This window comes from Coregonus lavaretus (assembly GCF_964263955.1).
Source record: "Coregonus lavaretus genome assembly, chromosome: 32".
Lineage (NCBI taxonomy): Eukaryota > Metazoa > Chordata > Actinopteri > Salmoniformes > Salmonidae > Coregonus > Coregonus lavaretus.
Genome location: NC_140019.1, coordinates 6,470,573 through 6,491,137, shown reverse-complemented (window position 1 = coordinate 6,491,137; position 20,565 = coordinate 6,470,573). Strand labels below are relative to the sequence as shown.

Sequence of the window (20,565 nt, the reverse complement as noted above, 5' to 3'; positions counted from 1 at the left end):
GCTAACAAGAGCTGAGGACTGGATGAATAAATGGATGGATGGGTTGATGACAAGTCAACTGTTTTCCTCTCTGAAACAGTGGGCTTCTCGTTAAACAAAAGAATACATGAAACAATGTGCACCATCCCTACCTTCTCCGCAGGGACCTTCTTCTCCGTGGTTTCCTCCAATGAGTTCTCTTTGAAGATCCTTTGCTTTTGTCTGGCCACTGAGATCCAGCTTGGCGATTCAGATCCCCCACTAGGCACTCGACCCACAGACAGATCTGAAACAGAAGAACACAGGAGAATGTCTTCAAATGGTGTGGAATATGTTATGAGTGGCCTGGTAATTTAATTTGGCATAATGTTTTTGTTTAGAGTGGAAATGTAAGATAAAGAGGTGCGAACCAATGAAAGACAAATGCAGAGAATCAATAGCATTCGAATACAGCTAATTAGTTGATCGAAATAGTCATAGGGATTTAGAGGAATCTCTCCTTGGTGTTTATAGGTCTCTTTTTAGATAGCTCTCAATAAGTCTGCTCTCAACAGCACTCATGGACCTGTTTCAGTATGAATTGTTAGTCCAGCAGGAGTCCATATTCCTAAAACATACATACACAGACTAAATGTTTTGTCATCTGAAGTCTATTGAGCTCAACATTTTAAAAATAGATATAAACAAAGCTGACATTGCGAGTGAAGGATATGCCATATATCACGTGTGTCTGTAAACACTGTGACTGGAGTGATGGTGACTAAGATGGTTTTAGTACCTGGTGTTCTCTTGGGCTTGACGACACCGTCCAGCTCTGAGGGCTTTCTGAGCAGGGCAGGTTTGCTTTGTGGCTGTGGCTGTGGTTCAGTGAACGAGACCCTCTGTGGTTCTATGGGAAGTGAGTGTCCTGGGGATGAGGGGGGAGTTTCACTCTCTGATCCTAAGCGCAGCATACCCACAGAGGTCTTCCTCAGCCTAACACCAAACGGATTCTCAGGGGTCCCTTCCTCCTGGGCTGCAGGGGGAGTGTCTTTAGGGGGAATGATGGGTGCCGTGGTGCTCTGTGTTCCGCTGGGACTAGCAGGGACTTCAGCCACCACAGGGCTAAGTGGCTCCACTCTACTTGGGGGATCTGTCTTTGCTGTAACCCCCGCTTCCACAGCCCCAGGCACAGTGACAGAGGGGGAGGGAGCGGGGGAGGGAGATGGAGAAGGGGAGGTTGGCTCTTTGGTGGCCAACCTTTGCCAGGCGGGGGAAATGGTGAACCTGGGTCTACTCTGCTCAGAGCCACAAGATGGCTTCCCATGATCCTCTGTGGCAGTTGGTCCACTACAGGGCTCCTGGGGGCTCTGCTCTGGGCCAGCAGCTGCACTGGGACTGGTTATACTGGGCTGGTCAGTCGTTACACTGGGCTCTTCCTGGTCCTGTGTGGTGTGTGTAGGGGACTCAGGCTGGTCTAGGGACTCTGGAGAAGGTGTTCTGCTATTTGGCAGCTGGGAGACACAGGCTTGGTCCCTAACTGTTTGGTCAGGCAGCTCAGTGGGGCACTCAGAGCTCTCACAAGCTCTCTCAGGGTCTGTGTCATTGTCTGGAACCTGCTGTGCATCATCCTCCACAGAGGTTGGTGTTACATCCTCTTCCTCCAATAAGGCTCTCTGCACTGGCACCTCTGAGATTGGCTCTGTTTTTTCCTCCTTCTCCCTCCTCTCATCTTTCTTTTCCTCCTCTGCCTCCTCTTGCACAACCTCCTCTGCTTCCTCTACTACCTCCTCCTCTATTTCCTTTTCCTCTACGTCTGCCTCCTCCCTCTCCTCTTCCTTCTCTTCTTCTTTCTCTTCCTCACTATCTTCTTCTTCCTCATTTTTCATATAAACTGAAGGAATGTCCTGATCTTCTTTGGTTAAGTATTCAGGGTTGATTTTCTCTGCATCCTCCTCTTCCTCCTCCTCTGGTTTGAAATGTTGTACCACTAACTCCTCCTCAGACTCATAAGGCTCACCCTCCACCTCTTCTTGGGACTCTGCTGGGCAGTCAGGTCCATCACTGGGGAGACAGGCTTCTTCCTGTTGGTTTGGGTCTGAAGGAAGGGACGGATGCTCAGGCTCATCAGCCAGCTCATCCACCCGGCTCTCAGGGTCTGAGCCCTTCGCATTCACCTCCACCTCCAGGGGCACAGCCTCCATCTCCAACCCCAGGACAGACGTCAAGGGACACTTGAGGGAGCTCAGCACCTCCTGGAGTAGAGAGCTACCCTCCTCAGCCGCCTCACACCCAGTAGGGGCCAGGAGGAAGTCATCGTAGTCTCTAGTAGGGGGCTCCAGAGAGTCCAGGGAGCCAGGCAGGGGGGCAGTCTGGGTCTGCAGCCGGGGCTGGGGAGTTGGAGCCTTAGCCAGGCCTGAGAGACATTCCTCAGAGTCAGACTCATTCTGTATGGAGGGGGATGGGGATGAGGAGGAGGCATCCTGAGACACTTCCTGTTGGTCCCCCTGCTCATCCTCCTCCTCCTTATCTGGGGCTGATCTCTCGGCCTGCTGGGATACCACGGCACCATCTGGCTGCTCCTTCTCCTCCTCGGCAACACCAGCCTGCTCACGTTTCACATCTGGAACACACATAACTACGTCTGAGCAGGGCCACTATAAGCAAGTCACTATAGCATTTTATCACATCATTCATTGTATTGAGTAAGAATGGTTATCTTTCTGATATTTCACCAATATGTTGTGTAATGTTACTGTAATAAGGATAATTTATATTACCTTCCTCCTTGTCCTCCTCCACAGATTCTGGAATGACAAAACTCAGTCTTTCCTCTTGGAATGATTCTCCCTCAGCCCTGCGATCAACCCTCTGAGCAAAAGAAAGATGGCAGAGATGAGTCATAATGTAATCTTAACGATACAGTTCATTTAAAGATAATTAATCTTTCCAGCTTCATATGGGGCACATGTTTTACACAGATCTGGTAGACTCATCAGCCATGCATGTTGACGGCAGGCTGGCGCGTTGTGGTTGGGCTAGATGGGCTGGACACTTGGCTCATGGGATGGATTTTTATGGGGTTCTGCTCTGGTGATCAGAGGGGACTTGGGCTGGGTATGGAATAGAAGCGGGTGGGTTTGGTGTGTGTTGGCCAGGGGAGTCGGGAGAGGGGCTGGTTGTGCTGGAAAGGGATGGGTATGTATATATCTTACAGTGGTGGGTTTCCTCATCTTGGAGCAGGCCTTGTGTCGGACGGCCAGGCGGTGGCGAGCAGCAGTGTTGTCCAGGCAGCCCATGGGACTTGCAGGCTGGCTGAAGTCTACAGGCAGGGAGACCAGGGGACTGACCGATCTGGAGCCCGCCTCACAGGACATCTACATATGAGGGGAGAGAGCGGCCATTTTAACACAGTAAATAATATAATTATTACAACCTCTTACAACTTACAACCTCAATGTCTTCAGACATCTCTGTCCACACACGTCATTTACTCTCTGCTGATGCCAGGTGCCAGCTAAACAGATTCAAGAATACTGTATTGTGGATCAAATATAGTTTATCTCCTGAAATGGATTAACCATATCCTAAGACATGGGTGAGTTTCCTACTCAAGACTAAGGAAAAGCATTAAGACACAGAGAAGAGGAGAGGAAAGGGAGGACTGACTGTCTGTCTGTACAGCTGGATAAACAATGTCAGGGACACCATTATCAAGACCTAGTAGTTTCGAGCGTCACAAAAAATTCCCAGCCTCTGAAGTCCCAGGCAGAGCTACATCCTGGCATGTTTCTGCCTGGCTCCCCCTGACATTAGCTGAACAAATACAGGCCTCTGCTCTCAGTGCTCTGGAATGTAGGTTTGCTCTACTGTTTCAGACAACAATTCACTCTGAAAGGTAAATAGATTGACAGAGGACTGGAGAGTGAATGGTCTTCAGTGACACCCTGATTTACTTTAAGTCACCTGTAATGACAACTTGTCTAACCTGAAGTGAGGAAGCTCAAAAGAAGACGCAAATGGGTCACCTCTGACCTAACATCTTGCTTTCATACTAGAAGTGGATTCTTACGATAAATAGCCATTTGTCATATACAATACAGATTTTACACAAACATGGAAATATTAGCAAATAGGATTGCTGCCATTATGGGCATCAAAGTATTTGTATTTGCCCTGTGTAACCAGAGACAGGTTGTCATAAGTGAAACTACCTATGTGTTTTTATTGTATCCAGCAGAGTGGATTAGATATACAGTCAATTAAATGTATTGTTTGCTCTATAGCCAGAGCTCGGCTTGGCAGGGCCTCCTGACTCTGTGAGTGGTGTAATATCCCCATTTGCAGCAGACAGCCTGACTGCCAGAGAAAACCAATGGAATGCATTCAGACCACACGGAAGACTCAATAGCAACCCTTTTCTCCGAGTCAAACAATACATCCTGTAGAAACAGACCAGCAGAATGACATGCAGCATTATTACTGTCAGGTCATCATCTTCAGCTGAAGATTTGTGGTGGGATTCTCAGTGGTGTTTGCGCAGGCAGACGAAGGGAGTGTACTGCCACCCCTTCCCATTTCAAAAGAGGTCAAACCAACAGCACGCTGCCTTTTATGGCTCGAAAAACAATCTTCTAGCTTGTTACAGCTCCGGGTCCAACTGAAGGCATCACAAGCGAGGCAAAACACAAGCGCATGACAACTATTTGGAATTCCGGGAACAAACAAGTGCATCTGTGTGTGTGTGCCTGCGTCATGTTTGTCATTCAGAACGAACAGTCAGAAACTACTGAAAATCACACATGGTAAGATAGTACACCAGTTCCTATGGGACTTTTCCCCCCCCATCTTCCTGTCATCCCACGAGGCAGCAATTGGAATGCTGAGTGGAGTGATTTACTCTGGAGGTTTTTCATTTTATTCTGACCCCTTTTTAAACTCGTGGAAAAGACAGCTCAAGAGAAAAATAGTCTACTATCGTATATACAAAAACAATAGAAGCTACTGTTGAATGTGCTATTGGAGGTCTGTGTAAGTCTTTTTAAGTCCATCAAATGCCAACTGTGGTCTTCCTTTTTAGGACATTCCTTTCACAACTTCAGAGGATTATTTGGAGTCCCTTGGCAGATTCCTTTCAATCAAATTCAATTGAGAAAGGATTAAAAGATTCAATCAACATTCATAGAAACTAGCCAAGTATCTATTCATCCCATTGGTCCCATTGTGCAGAGTGTGAGCGTGCCAGCTGAGATAATAACACCAGCTACACTTCACACAGCATTATACCACTGACTGTCTTGTTTACGCTAACTCATTAATAAGTTGCAGTAATTACATTTGATCATGAGACTCTTCTGCCAAATAATTCACAGACAGAGAGAGGCAGAAAAGAGCAGTATCTAAGGATCCTAAATTCTGATGTTTATAACAAACCATTGTGTACATGTATGGTGTAAATATGGCTTACACAACTCATGTAGCTGCTCTGAGCCTGTCGCATATGGTATACATATCATCGATGTATGAAGCTCAACAATGCCTCCATCCTGATTCACTCCTATTGCTTAACACTGCATCTGACATGGAAGCTTTCATTTCTCGAAGAGTACAAACTTCATCAAAAGACACACAGCTTTATACTTCATCAAAAGACGGATGTACTCTAAGACGTCAACTTGTGTAATACATCTGGGGAACATTTATTCTTCTTAAAATCAAATGACAATACAACCCACTCATCTTGATCCACATCATGTCCTTTTACAGACGATAGAGGAGCCTCCTCTCCTCCTCTTTGGGCTAATGATGCATTCTGATTGGTCATGATGGTCAAATGACCAGGAGGATCCTTCACTGTGTCCACTGAATAGGAAGCGCATGTCTAGATTAACAAAATAGCATACTGGAGACATGGATAACGGGTTATTACCTGGTCTTCATCGCTGTCTGTTCCCTCCAGACTCAGGGAGCTGTTCCTCTGCACCAGTTTGGAAGGAGAGACCGACAGGATGAGTGACAATGCACTTATAAAAGGGTGATATACAGTAATAGATCTGTAGACGTAAGCATGAGTGCATGGAGTCATCCTCACGGTAGCTTTCAAGAAACATGAATGTGTGGTATGTGCAGGTATGTATGGTATTGTACAGTGAAGGAAAAAAGTATTTGATCCCCTGCTGATTTTGTACGTTTGCCCACTGACAAAGAAATTGTCAGTCTATAATTTTAATGGTAGGTTTATTTGAACAGTGAGAGACAGAATAACAACAAAGAAATCCAGAACACCATCCCAAGAACACCATCCCCACCGTCAAACATGGAGGTGGAAACATTATGCTTTGGGGGTGTTTTTCTGCTAAGGGGACAGGACAACTTCACTGCATCAAAGGGACGATGGACAGGGTCACGTACCGTCAAACCTTGGGTGAGAACCTCCTTCCCTCAGCCAGGGCATTGAAAATGGGTCGTGGATGGGTATTCCAGCATGACAATGACCCAAAACACACGGCCAAGGCAACAAAGGAGTGGCTCAAGAAGAAGCACATTAAGGTCCTGGAGTGGCCTAGCCAGTCTCCAGACCTTAATCCCATAGAACATCTGTGGAGGGAGCTGAAGGTTCGAGTTGCCAAACGTCAGCCTCGAAACCTTAATGACTTGGTGAAGATCTGCAAAGAGGAGTGGGACAAAATCCCTCCTGAGACTACAAGAAACATCTGACCTCTGTGATTGCCAACAAGGGTTTTGCCACCAAGTACTAAGTCATGTTTTGCAGAGGGGTCAAATACTTATTTCCCATTTTATATATAACATGCGTTTTTCTGTATTTTTTTGTTGTTATTCTGTCTCTCACTGTTCAAATAAACCTACCATTAAAATTATAGACTGATCATTTCTTTGTCAGTGGGCAAACGTACAAAATCAGCAGGGGATCAAATACTTTTTTCTCTCACTGTATGTGACAGGTATCAAGTGACTGCAGTCACGTAGTACATACCACACAATTATAATCATAATAGGGACAGAAGACCAGAATTAGCTATGTAGCTAATCTGGTGCAATGATCGCTAACATGAAGTTGACCCCATGAATCCATGAAAACTATGCCAGTCCTGGCTGCATAATGATGCGTACCCTGTGGGACACCCCAGCCAGGACAGTGTGCAGGGTGGAGTACTCTGGTGGGCTGCAGGGAAGGCCGTCATCCTCAGACAGAGTCTCTGCGTCATCCCCCTTCTTCACACACAGAGACGGAGGAGAGCCTAGCCTGATTGCCTGTTTCAGCTGGAGCTGCAGGACAATAGCATACGTATCAACCTTGATTTTGCAATGTGTTAATGGCAAACTCCTTTACAAATATGACCCGTGTGCAGCAATAGTGTACTAAGATTGGCTTTTCCCTTTCAGATCACGTGTTTTCTGAGAGCATGCTACCCTACCTAGTGGTTAAGAACTCTTGTCAAAGTGGAATGATAAGTAAAGTGAAAGTGAGTTAAGCAGCAATAGGTCCATTCTAGCTGAAAAATTGACTTTGGGTGGTGAAAGAAAGCAGTATCACAGATACACACACTGAATGAACACTATCTGTATGAGCTCAGCTGCTCTCAAGGACACAGTCTCTGCTCTGTCTCCTTCCAAAAAAGGTTTTAGAATCCCTATCCTTCTCCAAATGGACTTATTATAGGCTGAACAACACCAGCCAAGTCGGTTTCTGTTCTCTCCTCTGTTTTAGCATGTTGTTGTGCCTAGCCAACACTAACTGTTGTGCATCAGACTGCTGTATGTATTAGCCTGCGCGTACACTCTGGCCCTCTGTGGGAGTCTGTCCAGAACACTCCAGGTAGTAAGACCTAAGGATGAGCCTTAGCTAGCTAGCGCCCAGTCTACCCGGCTTATGACCAGACTGGCACATTTTATACCCAGGTTCTACAGACAGAGTGCCTACGCTAATACCGATTAAGAGAGCTGAATATCGGATACTAACACGAGCCACGGAGACACATTGTTTTCACTTGTTGTGGGTGTATGATATAGGACTATAGGTACAACAGCCAGAATTCCAGTCAGTCCCAGTATGGAGGAATGGAACACAGGCTTAACTACCCACCTGTAGAGACTTGACTTTCCCATGGATGCTGTCCTGAGAGGCTCCCAGACCCTCATTTACCTCTGACAGGGGCAAATCGGAGACAAAGACACTGTCATGTGACAGAGCCTTATTTCCCATGTAGATTTTTGACCTTGGAAAGAAAGAAATAGAGCAATTGAGTATGAGATTTCATGTTAAATGACAAATCAGACCATTTGGGGCCTCATTTACAAACGCTACCCCAAAACGTGCAGCGCAGGTTCACGCAAAATTTGGCATTTATAAACATTTTACTTGATGTGAGAATGTGCTTAACTTCCCACAAACATTAGACCATGCGTGCACACAATTTCTGATAGTTGAAGTATTGCCTTGCAAGCAGGCAAGTAGTATATTGTGCAAATGGGGGAAATGATGACATGCTTATTCATAAAAACCAAAAAACATGATGCAATCATTTGCCGTTAGTGAGAAGAGCGAAAATCGATTCATTTGTAATATAAAAATAAATAATGTATTTTCTGATTATTGCACAGAATAGGTTCCTCACCTTTTCTGACTGTGATGGTTTCATACTCCCGAAGTAGCTTATACAACAAATTAAGATACAATTCATCCCATCTCTCATTTAATTGGAACTACTTCACAGTAGTAAATAGATATGTTATTATGGTTATGTTGGCTACATTAGTTAGCTACATTACAACGTTAAAAAAAGTTGGCTACTTTAGAACAGACAGTTCACCTTGTAATTTCAAATGCATCGAGTAGGCCTAGACAATGTTTCAGAATTCGCAGGCAGTGCACCATAGTTAGGTTGGGGGACATAGTCAATGCAAAACATTGTTAAATAAAATGTTCAGCAAATGTAAAAAGATTTCATTGATTTTTTATTTCAGAAATAGTCACAGTCCTTTGCTGAATACTACAGCGATAGTCTGAGTCACTGCAAAACATTGTTAAATAAAATGTTCAGAAACGTAACAACAATTTGTCATAGATTTTTAATTTCAGAAATAGTCACTGCCCTTTGCTGAATACTACAGCGATAGTCTGAGTCACTGCAAAACATTCTGGCAACACACCTTAGAAAATGCTGTGGCCTAATTCCAAAAGTTTCAAATCAAACTGCAAATAGGGCTGTTATTGTCAACATAAAAAGGTCAGCTGGCCGTTTTCCAGGCGGAATTATAATGCTCGTTCATGATGCACACAATTTACGACAGGTCTGATTTATAACAGGAAACAGGCGCATGTATGGCGTGATCTCAATATTTGTTGACGTATGCAGTCTTTTCAGAAATGGCACACGCAGATATTTAGTGTGAAATTTACACAATGGTTATAAATGAGGCCCCAGAGCTCTCCTCTAAGTAGCAGGCAGGCCGTGGCTGGGTCATCTCCATTCAAACATGTAGGAATACATCGAATAACATTTGTAGAAAAACCTAAAGGAGCAGTAATGACAAGTCAATAGTTCTGCCTGTGTCCCAAATGTCACCCTACTCCCTGTATAGTGAAATACTTTTAAACCGGAACCCTATGGATCCTGATCAAAAGTAGTGCACTAAATAGGGAATAGGGTGCCATTTGGGACTTAGATCCTGTCTCTGGGCAAGATGTCTGCAGCAGGTAATTAAGGAAAATTCACTAAACTCTAAAATTAGCGGACAAGACTTGGTTTATTATTCAGGTGACTAAATGGTAGGCAGAATGTTAATTCCCAGCTTTCCACTCTATATTAGGACAAATATGTGCCTTTAAAGTAGTAAACATACGTAGAGGAGAAATTCAATGACACATTTGTACTTTGTTAAGGATTAAATGAAATTGCTTGTATTTTCTCATTTAACTGTAAGATGTGAACATTGTGTTTATTGTTCCTGGAGGCTGTTGCCATAGTGATAACCAAAAGATACCTGTGAGAAGAATATAATCTTACCCAGAGCCCTCGTCTTTCTCAGAGCGGATGAGGAGTGCTGGTTCAGGGGCATTGACATTGTCACTGGACTGGCTAGACTTCAACCCATTGTCCCCGGCAGGAGTGGCTCCCTCTTTTCTCTTCTTCTTAGCAAAAAAGTTCTTGAAGGTCTGGAACTTGGACTTCTTCTTGCCTACAATGGAGATAGATAACATCATGGTTAAAGCATGACAGAGGTTAAACATCTCCAGTTGACAATGGGAGCTATTCCTTCACTACCTTTGTCTTTTCACCACCAAACAAAGAAGACCACCTTATGAAAGCTTTTAAACGAACATCTATCATTATTTACATTTGAACTTCTCCCTCATGTGAGCTCAAGTAAAGTGAGAGTAATTTACCCTGTGTTGGTCAAAACCCATGTAGCATTACTGAGTGAGAGGGGTAGTAAAACACTTCAAGTGTTCCATTTAAATTTAGCACCACAGTGGAAAATCTCAACACCTCTTTTTAACTACTTATTTATTTTTCTTCTGTAAAAAACTCTGTCCACTACCCCAAACCTTTGTTGAGAATAATAGCAGGCAGAGATCTTAAAACACGTTTGCTAGGGTGCCTGTGAACAATTCATAATACAACACATAATCACACACTATTTTAGAAAGAATATGACATTACGCCAAAATAGCAGCAGAAGGAGAAACAACGCTGCAGAAAGGCCAATTATCAAGGAGAAGGTCAAGTTAGTTGGATCCATAGAAATGTTGCCAATATTTGAGAGGAGATGACTGCAACATGAACAATCCTAGGATGGAGACCTTTAGCAGCCAGGAATGCAATTGTCTGATTAAAGAGCAAGCACTGCCTTGGAGGAGTGAAGGTTGGCAGTAGTGACAGACTATATTTATATATAAAGCCACACAATCCTGTGGCTCACATGCTCTGGAAAACACTTGAGATCCAATTACAGACAAGACCTTGAGCTGGCATGATCACACACTTTGAATTGGGCCATTCAGTATGGCTGAAGTCAACAATCAAGGGAAAACTCAATTCCTGTAGGAGAGGGACTACTACAGATGTATGGTTGCATATAGTAGATGAAAATGTTAAAAAAAAGTATCCTATAGCTGAGACCAAGATATTTTGTCCAGAGAGGGTATTTTTGACCAACAGGCCATATTTGGGCTTAGATGGGACATAAATAAACAGTCAGACACAATAAAAACTTCTCTCCCACTGAATATCCTCATTGATCTAGTGAGCACTGCTGTACCCAACAACAACTTACTCTCCTTGAGTTTATGTTAATTCTATTACAAACTGTAACCCTGGGAAGAGGCATGGCCAAGACCCCTCTAACACCATGGGCGTAGTACATACAGGGCTTCTATCTTGACTGCAGCTTAACCCCCTCCCCCTCTCTCCGACTATCAGGGCACGCCACATTATCCCCTGGCCCGCCGCCTGGCCAGCACACCTCCAGCCATTGACAAATTATTTACTTTAATGGACTTCGCCCTCCGCTTTAGAAGTTCAATCCAATAGAGGAGATTACCCCCCTTGTCAGTGTGATTTATTCCTGAAGGAAAGGGCTAATCCACGTCCTGGCTAGCCCTCCAGAGACAGGGCCGAGCCTGACCTTGCAGTCCCTGACTTCCTCGTTTCCAGAGCACATCACAGCAGGGGTGAAGGGTTGGCGGACGGACATTGGAAAAATATGTTCTTTAGGGGTGCTGAGATGTATCTTGTTGTACTTACTTTCCTGCCAATAAAACTGTAATAAAATATATTTTTTAAGCTTGGCCTGATCCTCCCTGAAGCCCAATGCTTTCTGAGAGAGCTTACAGCACATGGGTCTAGAAGAAACACTAATAATTTTGCATGGATCATGTGGAGGGATTCTCACCATGATAAAATTCTCTCACTTCAACTTGCAATGAACCCCAAGGCTTCTCAGACATAGATCCTCAGAGGAGGCATAGATCCATGTCAACTGTGTGGACAAGGAGTAGTGTTGCCATTCCCTCCCTACAGACTAGATACTGTAAATCTGATCAGATAGGATCTGCCGTAATGCAGTCATAGCACTACCAAAGACAGAGTTTCCTATCTACCAATGACAAGAGAAAAGTGAAGAGCCCCTTTAAAGGGCTATCAAAGCCTGTTAAAGTGTGGGTTTACCTGTCCACTCTTCTGGGGTGTCTGCTGGATCCTGGTTGGGCATCACATCTGATGGTCCAGAGGCCATGATGCTGCAGTCACTGCTGCGAGGGAGAGGGAGAGACAGGCATTTACTATGGAGCAGAGGGAGAGACTGTTAACTATATTACAGAGGGAAGCCTTCCAGGGATTTGGGCAACTAATAAAATAGACCACAGTAGATTCAAATCAGGCACTGCATTTTATTCATCACTATTTACTGTAACTCAGCTGTGTGTGTGTATCTCCATCGATGGCAACAACCACTTACATAACCCTTTGCTCTATATAAGGAGAGATCAGGGAGGGTCTACCACAATGCCCTCCATGCCACCGCCCTGCCGTGGCACAGGAAGAGGCTGAGATAAGCAGCCTGTGCCTGGCTGGGGCAGATTACTGGAGGGGGCTGTCTGGAGGCTGGAGCTAGCTCTGGTCTGGAGCGCCCAGCAGGATAGCCTCAGACGCACCACGCCAACCCAGCAGGAGGAAGTCATCAGCGGGTCACTGACAGCCAGTCCCAGCCCCTGGCCTCACAGAATGACTAAACAGGATGTGGAGGCAATTTGGAGTTCGACCACACATGCAAAACTAGTTACTCCATTAATAAAGATGATTCAAATGCAATTACCTCCTCGGCATGTATGACTTCCTGCCAACCTTATTAAGGGCATGATGAGGGGTTAGAGCTTATGAGAGTGGCTATGCTTTGTGCAAATCAATATCCCTGGCTCGGGGGCAGTCTTAATAAAGTATTTTCAAATGCAATTACTTATGAGTGACTTGTTCATTTCCACATTATCTTAAGTCTGGATGTAACGATTATAAAAACAGGGAACATTAACAGAATGAGTGAACGAAAGGGAGAGAACTTACAATACTAACACTTTCAATCATCACACTCAGCAGCATAGTACAAATACCTGAGGCAGTCAGAGAATAAATGGGTGGTTGACGTGCCACTGCTTTTTTTCACTCCAATGTGTCAAAAACATGCATAACTTACTTTCATTTGTGAAAACTCTTTATTGTATGGTTAAGAAGATACTGCTTTGTTTGGATCATCTGCAGACTCATACAATGAATAACATTTGTATAATGTTATTTTCAACTAAATGTGTAAAGTGTTCCAGAAAATTCAAATATACATAAAAAAAACAAAAAATAAGCGAATCCCTTCTCTCCAATATGTAGCATGTTAACACAGATGTCTATTTGTGAGAATTATATTTCCCAAGTCCATCCATATAAAAATTAATAAATATTTATAATCAAATACATTTGTTCAGAGAAAGTTATGTCCACCGGTGTGGCGGAATATTGTGATATTAAAATGAGCTATTATCTGGAAACCATTGCGGTTGGAGGGTCCTTGCTCAACCAGGAAGTGCAGAAGACATGACTGGAGCACATGGCATGATCTGAGGGTGAGGTTTTGATTACGAATGTATCAATTTATAGGACTTTTTCGACCCTCCCACATTAGTACCCATTTTATTTTCATTTGGTGCAACCCCTTTTACATGACAATGCTTGAAAGCGTTAATCTGTATGAAGTAATGTGAACATATTTTAGTGGGTACAGTAGTAGAATGCTAGCTAAACCCCACACGGCTCCAGATTGCCCAAACTGCATGAAACATCCTTTCCTCTTTTCCCTTTCCACTTCACACTTGTTCTCATGTCACACTAGAAGGACACTACTGTCATTTCATGGACAGCTTTTTTCCATCTTCATAACATTGCTGAAATCAGAAACTTTTGCAGAAAAGCTAATCCATGCTTTTGTCACTTCTAAATTAGACTACCGCATTGTTCTACTCTCCAGCTACCTGGCTAAAGCACTAAATAAACTTCATTTAGTGCTAAACACGGCTGCTAGAATCCTGACTAGAACCAAAAAATTTGATCACATTACTCCAGTGCTAGCCTCTCTACATTGGCTTCCTGTTAAGGCTAGGGCTGATTTCAAGGTTTTACTGCTAACCTACAAAGCATTACATGGGCTTGCTCCTACCTATCTCTCCGATTTGCTACGGTCACAAGACGCAGGCCTCCTTATTGTCCCTATAATTTCTAAGCAAACACCTGGAGGCAGGGATTTCTCCTATAGAGCTGAATTTTTATGGAATGATCTGCCTATCCATGTGAGAGACGCTGACTCGGTATCGACCTTTAAGTCTTTACTGAAGACTCATTTCTTCAGTAGGTCCTATGATTGAGTGTAGTCTGGCCCAGGGGTGCGAAGGTGAACGGCAACGCACTGTAGCGACGAACTGCCCTTGCTGTCTCTGCCTGGCCGGCTCCCCTCTCTCCACTGGGATTCTCTGCCTCTGACCCTATTATGGGGGCTGTGTCACTAGCTTACTAGTGCTCTTCCATGCCGTCCCTAGGAGGGGTGCATCACTTGAGTGGGTTGAGTCACAGACGTGATCTTCCTGTCCGGTTTTGCATCCCCTCGGGCTTGTGCGGTGGAGGAGATCTTCGTGGGCTATACTCAGCCTTGTCACAGGGTAGTAAGTTGGTGGTCTGTTGATATCCCTCTAGTGGTGTGAGGGCTGTGCTTTGGCAAAGTGGGTGGGGTTATATCCTGCCTGGTTGGCCCTGTCCGGGGGTATCGTCGGACGGGGCCACAGTGTCCCCCGACCCACCCGTCTCAGTGTCTGTATCTATGTATCTATGCTGCAATAGTCTATGTGCCGGCTAGGGTCAGTCTGTTATATCTGGTGTAATTCTCCTGTCTTATCTGGTGTCCTGTGTGAATTTAAGTATGCTCCCTCTAATTCTCTCTCTCTCCGTCCCCTCCCGGAGGACCTGAGCCCTAGGATCATGCCTCAGGACTACCTGGCCTGATGACTCCTGGCTGTGCCCAGTCCAACTGGTCGTGTTGCTGCTCCAGTTTCAACTGTTCTGCCTGCGGCTAGGGAACCCTGACCTGTTCACCGGACATGCTACCTTGTCCCGGACCTGCTGTTTTCGACTCCCTCTCTACCGCACCTGCTGTCTCGACTTCTGAATGCTCGGCTATGAAAAGCCAACTGACATTTACTCCAGAGGTACTGACCTGTTGCACCCTCTACAACCACTGTGATTATTTTTTGACCCTGCTTGTCGTCTATGAACGTCTGAACATCTTGAAGAACAATCTGGCCTTAAATGGCCATGTACTCTTATAACCTCCACCCGGCCCAGCCAGAAGAGGACGGGCCACCCCTCAGAGCCTGGTTCCTCTCTAGGTTTCTTCCTAGGTTCCTGCCTTTCTAGGGAGTTTTTCCTAGCCACCATGCTTCTACATCTGCATTGCTTGCTGTTTGGGGTTTTAGGCTGGGTTTCTGTATAGCACTTTGTGACATCTGCTGATGTAAAAAGGGCTTTATACAGTGAGGGAAAAAAGTATTTGATCCCGTGCTGATTTTGTACGTTTGCCCACTGACAAAGAAATGATCAGTCTATAATTTTAATGGTAGGTTTATTTGAACAGTGAGAGACAGAATAACAACAAAAATCCAGAAAAACGCATGTCAAAAATGTTATAAATTGATTTGCATTTTAATGAGGGAAATAAGTATTTGATCCCCTCTCAATCAGAAAGATTTCTGGCTCCCAGGTGTCTTTTATACAGGTAACGAGCTGAGATTAGGAGCACACTCTTAAAGGGAGTGCTCCTAATCTCAGCTTGTTACCTGTATAAAAGACACCTGTCCACAGAAGCAATCAATCAATCAGATTCCAAACTCTCCACCATGGCCAAGACCAAATAGCTCTCCAAGGATCTCAGGGACAAGATTGTAGACCTACACAAGGCTGGAATGGGCTACAAGACCATTGCCAAGCAGCTTGGTGAGAAGGTGACAACACAAAAGAACTGTCAATATCCCTTGGCCTGGGGCTCCATGCAATATCTCACCTCGTGGAGTTGCAATGATCATGAGAACGGTGAGGAATCAGCCCAGAACTACACGGGAGGATCTTGTCAATGATCTCAAGGCAGCTGGGACCATAGTCACCAAGAAAACAATTGGTAACACACTACGCCGTGAAGGACTGAAATCCTGCAGCGCCCGCAAGGTCCCCCTGCTCAAGAAAGCACATATACATGCCCGTCTGAAGTTTGCCAATGAACATCTGAATGATTCAGAGGAGAACTGGGTGAAAGTGTTGTGGTCAGATGAGACCAAAATTGAGCTTTTGGCATCAACTCAACTCGCCGTGTTTGGAGGAGGAGGAATGCTGCCTATGACCCCAAGAACACCATCCCCACCGTCAAACATGGAGGTGGATGGGTCGTGGACGGGTATTCCAGCATGACAATGAAACATTATGCTTTGGGGGTGTTTTTCTGCTAAGGGGACAGGACAACTTCACCGCATCAAAGGGACGATGGACGGGGCCATGTACCACCAAATCTTGGGTGAGAACCTCCTTCCCTCAGCCAGGGCATTGAAAATGGGTCGTGGATGGGTATTCCAGCATGACAATGACCCAAAACACACGGCAAAGGCAACAAAGGAGTGGCTCAAGAAGAGGAACCAGTCTCCAGACCTTAATCTCATAGAAAATCTGTGGAGGGAGCTGAATGTTCGAGTTGCCAAACGTCAGCCTCGAAACCTTAATGACTTGGAGAAGATCTGCAAAGAGGAGTGGGACAAAATCCCTCCTGAGATGTGTGCAAACCTGGTGGCCAACTACAAGAAACGTCTGACCTCTGTGATTGCCAGCAAGGGTTTTGCCACCAAGTACTAAGTCATGTTTTGCAGAGGGGTCAAATACTTATTTCCCTCATTAAAATGCAAATCAATTTATAACATTTTTGTTGTTATTCTGACTCTCACTGTTCAAATAAAACTACCATTAAAATTATAGACTGATCATTTCTTTGTCAGTGGGCAAATGTACAAAATCAGCAGGGGATCAAATACTTTTTTCCCTCACTGTAAATACATTTGATTGATTGATTGATTGATTGACTTCATAAGTCATGATTTACTTTTCAGACATTTCCGTTCCCAAATGACTAGTTTGTTATTTTCGTAAGTAAGTTCATTATTAGCATTTTTTTCACAACATCCTAAAATAATAAAAGCATGCACGTGCACACACACATATTCTGAACAAAAATATAAACGCAGCATGCAACAATTTAAACAATTTTATTGAGTTACAGTTCATTTAAGGAAATCAGTCAATTGAAATAAATTAATTAGGATTTCTATGGATTTTACATGACTGGGAATGCAGATATGCATCTGTTGGTCACAGATACCTGAAAAAAAGGTAGGGGCATGGATCAGAAAACCAGTCAGTATCTGGTGTGACCACCATTTGCCTCATGCAGCTCAACACATCTCTTTTGCATAGAGTTGATCAGGCTGTTGATTGTGGCCTGTGGAATGTTGTCCCACTCCTCTTCAATGGCGGTGCGAAGTTGCTGGATATTGGCGGGAACTGGAACACACTGTCGTACACATCAATCCAGAGCATCCCAAACATACTCAACGGGTGACATGTCTGGTGAGTATGCAGGCAATGCATTTTCAGCTTCCAGGAATTATGTACAGATCCTTGAGTGCATTATCATGCTGAAACATGAGGTGATGGCGGCAGATGAATTGCACAACAATGGGCCTCAGGATCTCGTCACGGTATCTCTGTGCATTCAAATTGCCAACGATGCAATTGTGCAATTGTGTTCGTTGTCCGTAGCTTATGCCTGCCCATACCATAACCCCACCGCCACCATGGGGCACTCTGTTCACAACGTTGACATCGGTAAACTGTTCACCCACACAACGCCATGCACGTTGTGAGGCCAGTGGGACGTACTGCCAAATTCTCTAAAACAACGTTGAAGGCGGCTTATGGTAGAGAAATTACCATTAATTTCTCTGGCAACAGCTCTGGTGGACATTCCTGCAGTCAGCATGCCAATTGCACACTCTCTCAAAACTTGAGACATCTGTGGCATTGTGCTGTGTGACAAAACTGCACATTTTAGAGTGTAATGATCATACTATTTAATCAGCTTCTATATATTCCACACCTGTCAGGTCGATGGATTATCTTGGCAAAGGAGAAATGCTCACTAAAAGGGATGTAAACAAATTTGTGCACACAATTTGTGAGAAATTAGCTTTTTGTGCGTATGGAAAGTTTCTGGGATCTTTTATTTCAGCTCATGAAACATGGGACCAACACTTTACATGTTGCGTTTATATTTTTGTTCAGTACAAATCAAGATCCTGGGTACATTGTTAGATAGACTTGTTTTCTTTTTGCAAGTTTTGTCTGCTTGAGACAGAGAGATGTGGAGTGCAGAGAAAACACGGAGATACAGGGAGCGACAATATAGTAAACAGAAAATATGAAAAACAGAAGCTTGATAGTTTAACATACTTGAAAGTTGTAATTCATTATGTGAATCTAAATGATTGTCCTAATCAGGGGTGAAAGTAAGTCGGAATGGTCCGGTAGGAAGTACTGTATGCTATTACACTATTTATAATTACCGCATGTCAGTCGCATTAGAAATGAGCAAAGACACTCCAAAATGTGGTGTGGTTCAATGATAATAAACATTTTGCTGAAATTCTGCCACTGCAGAGATGAGTGTCCGAGAGCGAAACGCGTGTGGACAGCAGTGTACGCATCAATTCAGGTTACAAGACTTGTGTAGGCCTAATGAATGATGACAAATCACTGAATGTCATTCATAACACTTTTTTGGTGTTTTGTAAGTAATGTCTCTTTTTATTTATCAAATGGCACTGTATGGATGCCGTACTTATTTTAAAGTGGAGTAGCCTAATAGTTGGAATAGTAACTCAAGTCTGGACACTGAATGTAGGCCTTACATGTAGCCTATTATAATATTAACTCCTGCAGAATTAAGTGTTCCTCGCAGTAAAATTATAGACCAAATGCTAATTTTGTCTCGCTAACAGGAGTGGAGCATCATGATTTATTTATTTCAGCATCTTGAGAGAATGCGAATGTGCACTTAAGCACCTGTTGTGTAGCATTAACATGCAATTTCATTCAGCGACATAAAAGCTGACAGTATTTCATTTTCAACCACAAAAACAATGCATGCAAGACGAACTGAAAATCTATCAGAAACATGTTGGATCTATTTCCACAGCTTTTAATTTCCTTAAAACCAGTCAAACTGATGTCATTTGGAAATCTCCCTGGTCACTAAACATCCTCGCTCTGTGAGAGAAGCAGAAATGAAAAGATAAAACTTTACCGATATCAACTAGATTGTTGATGATGCATTGATCATTCTATCGATTTATGACATTCTGGTGAGCAAAGCTTTATTTAGTATTCTAGACAAGGATCAAGTAATGGGAGAAGAGAATATAATATAATAATAATATGCCATTTAGCAGACGCTTTTATCCAAAGCGACTTACAGTCATGCGTGCATAATTATTATTTTTTTGTGTATGGGTGGTCCCGGGGATCGAACCCACTACCTTGGCGTTACAAGCGCCGTGCTCTACCAGCTGAGCTGCATGTATCTAATTATAGACAAGTTGATCAATAAATAGCCTACCAAATGTCAGAAATTATGAGCAGAAAAATATCTACAGTGCATTCGGAAAGTATTCAGACTCCTTCACTTTTTCTAAATTTTGTTATGTTACAGCCTTATTCTAAAAATGATTAAATTGTTTTTTCCCCCTCATCAATCTACACACAATACCCCATTATAAAAAAGCTTTTTTTTGTTGCTAAATCCACCCCCCCTCAGAAAATATAAATATTACATTTACATCAGTATTCAGACCCTTTACTCAGTACTCAGTAGTAGAATCACCACTCTCGACGGGTCTGACCTAGAGTATGTGGACAACTACAAATACCTAGGTGTCTGGTTAGACTGTAAACTCAACTTCCAGACTCACATAAAGAATCTCCAATCCAAAGTTAAATCTAGAATCGGCTTCCTATTTCGCAATAAAGCCTCCTTCACTCATGCTGCCAAACATGCCCTCGTAAAACTGACTATCCTACCGATCCTTGACTTCGGCGATGTAATTTACAAAATAGCCTCCAACACTCTACTCAGCAAATTGGATGTAGTCTATCACAGTGCCATCCGTTTTGTCTCCAAAGCCCCATACACTACCCACCACTGTGACCTGTACGCTCTTGTTGGCTGGTCCTCACTACATGTTCGTCGTCAAACCCACTGGCTCCAGGCCATCTATAAATCACTGCTAGGTAAATCCCCGCCTTATCTTAGCTCATTGGTCACCATAGCAGCACCCACCCGTAGTCTGCGCTCCAGCAGGTATATCTCACTGGTCATTCCCAAAGCCAACACCTCCTTTGGCCGCCATTCCTTCCAGTTCTCTGCTGCCAATGACTGGAACGAATTGCAAAAATCTCTGAA

The 20,565-nt window shown here is 43.9% G+C and overlaps 1 protein-coding gene across 4 annotated transcripts in view; it reads right to left on the bottom strand.

The window, feature by feature from the left end:
• LOC311107773 (uncharacterized protein) overlaps window positions 1–20,565 on the bottom strand; it is a 43,997-nt gene that overhangs the window by 1,129 nt on the left and 22,303 nt on the right. For 3 of the 4 annotated variants that reach the window (XM_084150311.1, XM_084150308.1, XM_084150309.1), the window contains 9 exons: window positions 12,150–12,232; window positions 9,987–10,158; window positions 8,063–8,195; window positions 7,090–7,245; window positions 5,888–5,935; window positions 3,174–3,335; window positions 2,739–2,829; window positions 758–2,581; window positions 132–265 (listed from right to left, as the gene is read on the bottom strand). In XM_084150311.1, the coding sequence (XP_084006437.1) occupies window positions 132–265; window positions 758–2,581; window positions 2,739–2,829; window positions 3,174–3,335; window positions 5,888–5,935; window positions 7,090–7,245; window positions 8,063–8,195; window positions 9,987–10,158; window positions 12,150–12,216 (2,787 nt within the window). In that variant the 5' untranslated portion in view covers window positions 12,217–12,232. The remainder of the gene's footprint in view (window positions 1–131; window positions 266–757; window positions 2,582–2,738; window positions 2,830–3,173; window positions 3,336–5,887; window positions 5,936–7,089; window positions 7,246–8,062; window positions 8,196–9,986; window positions 10,159–12,149; window positions 12,233–20,565) is intronic. The other variant, XM_084150310.1, reaches the window with a different exon arrangement.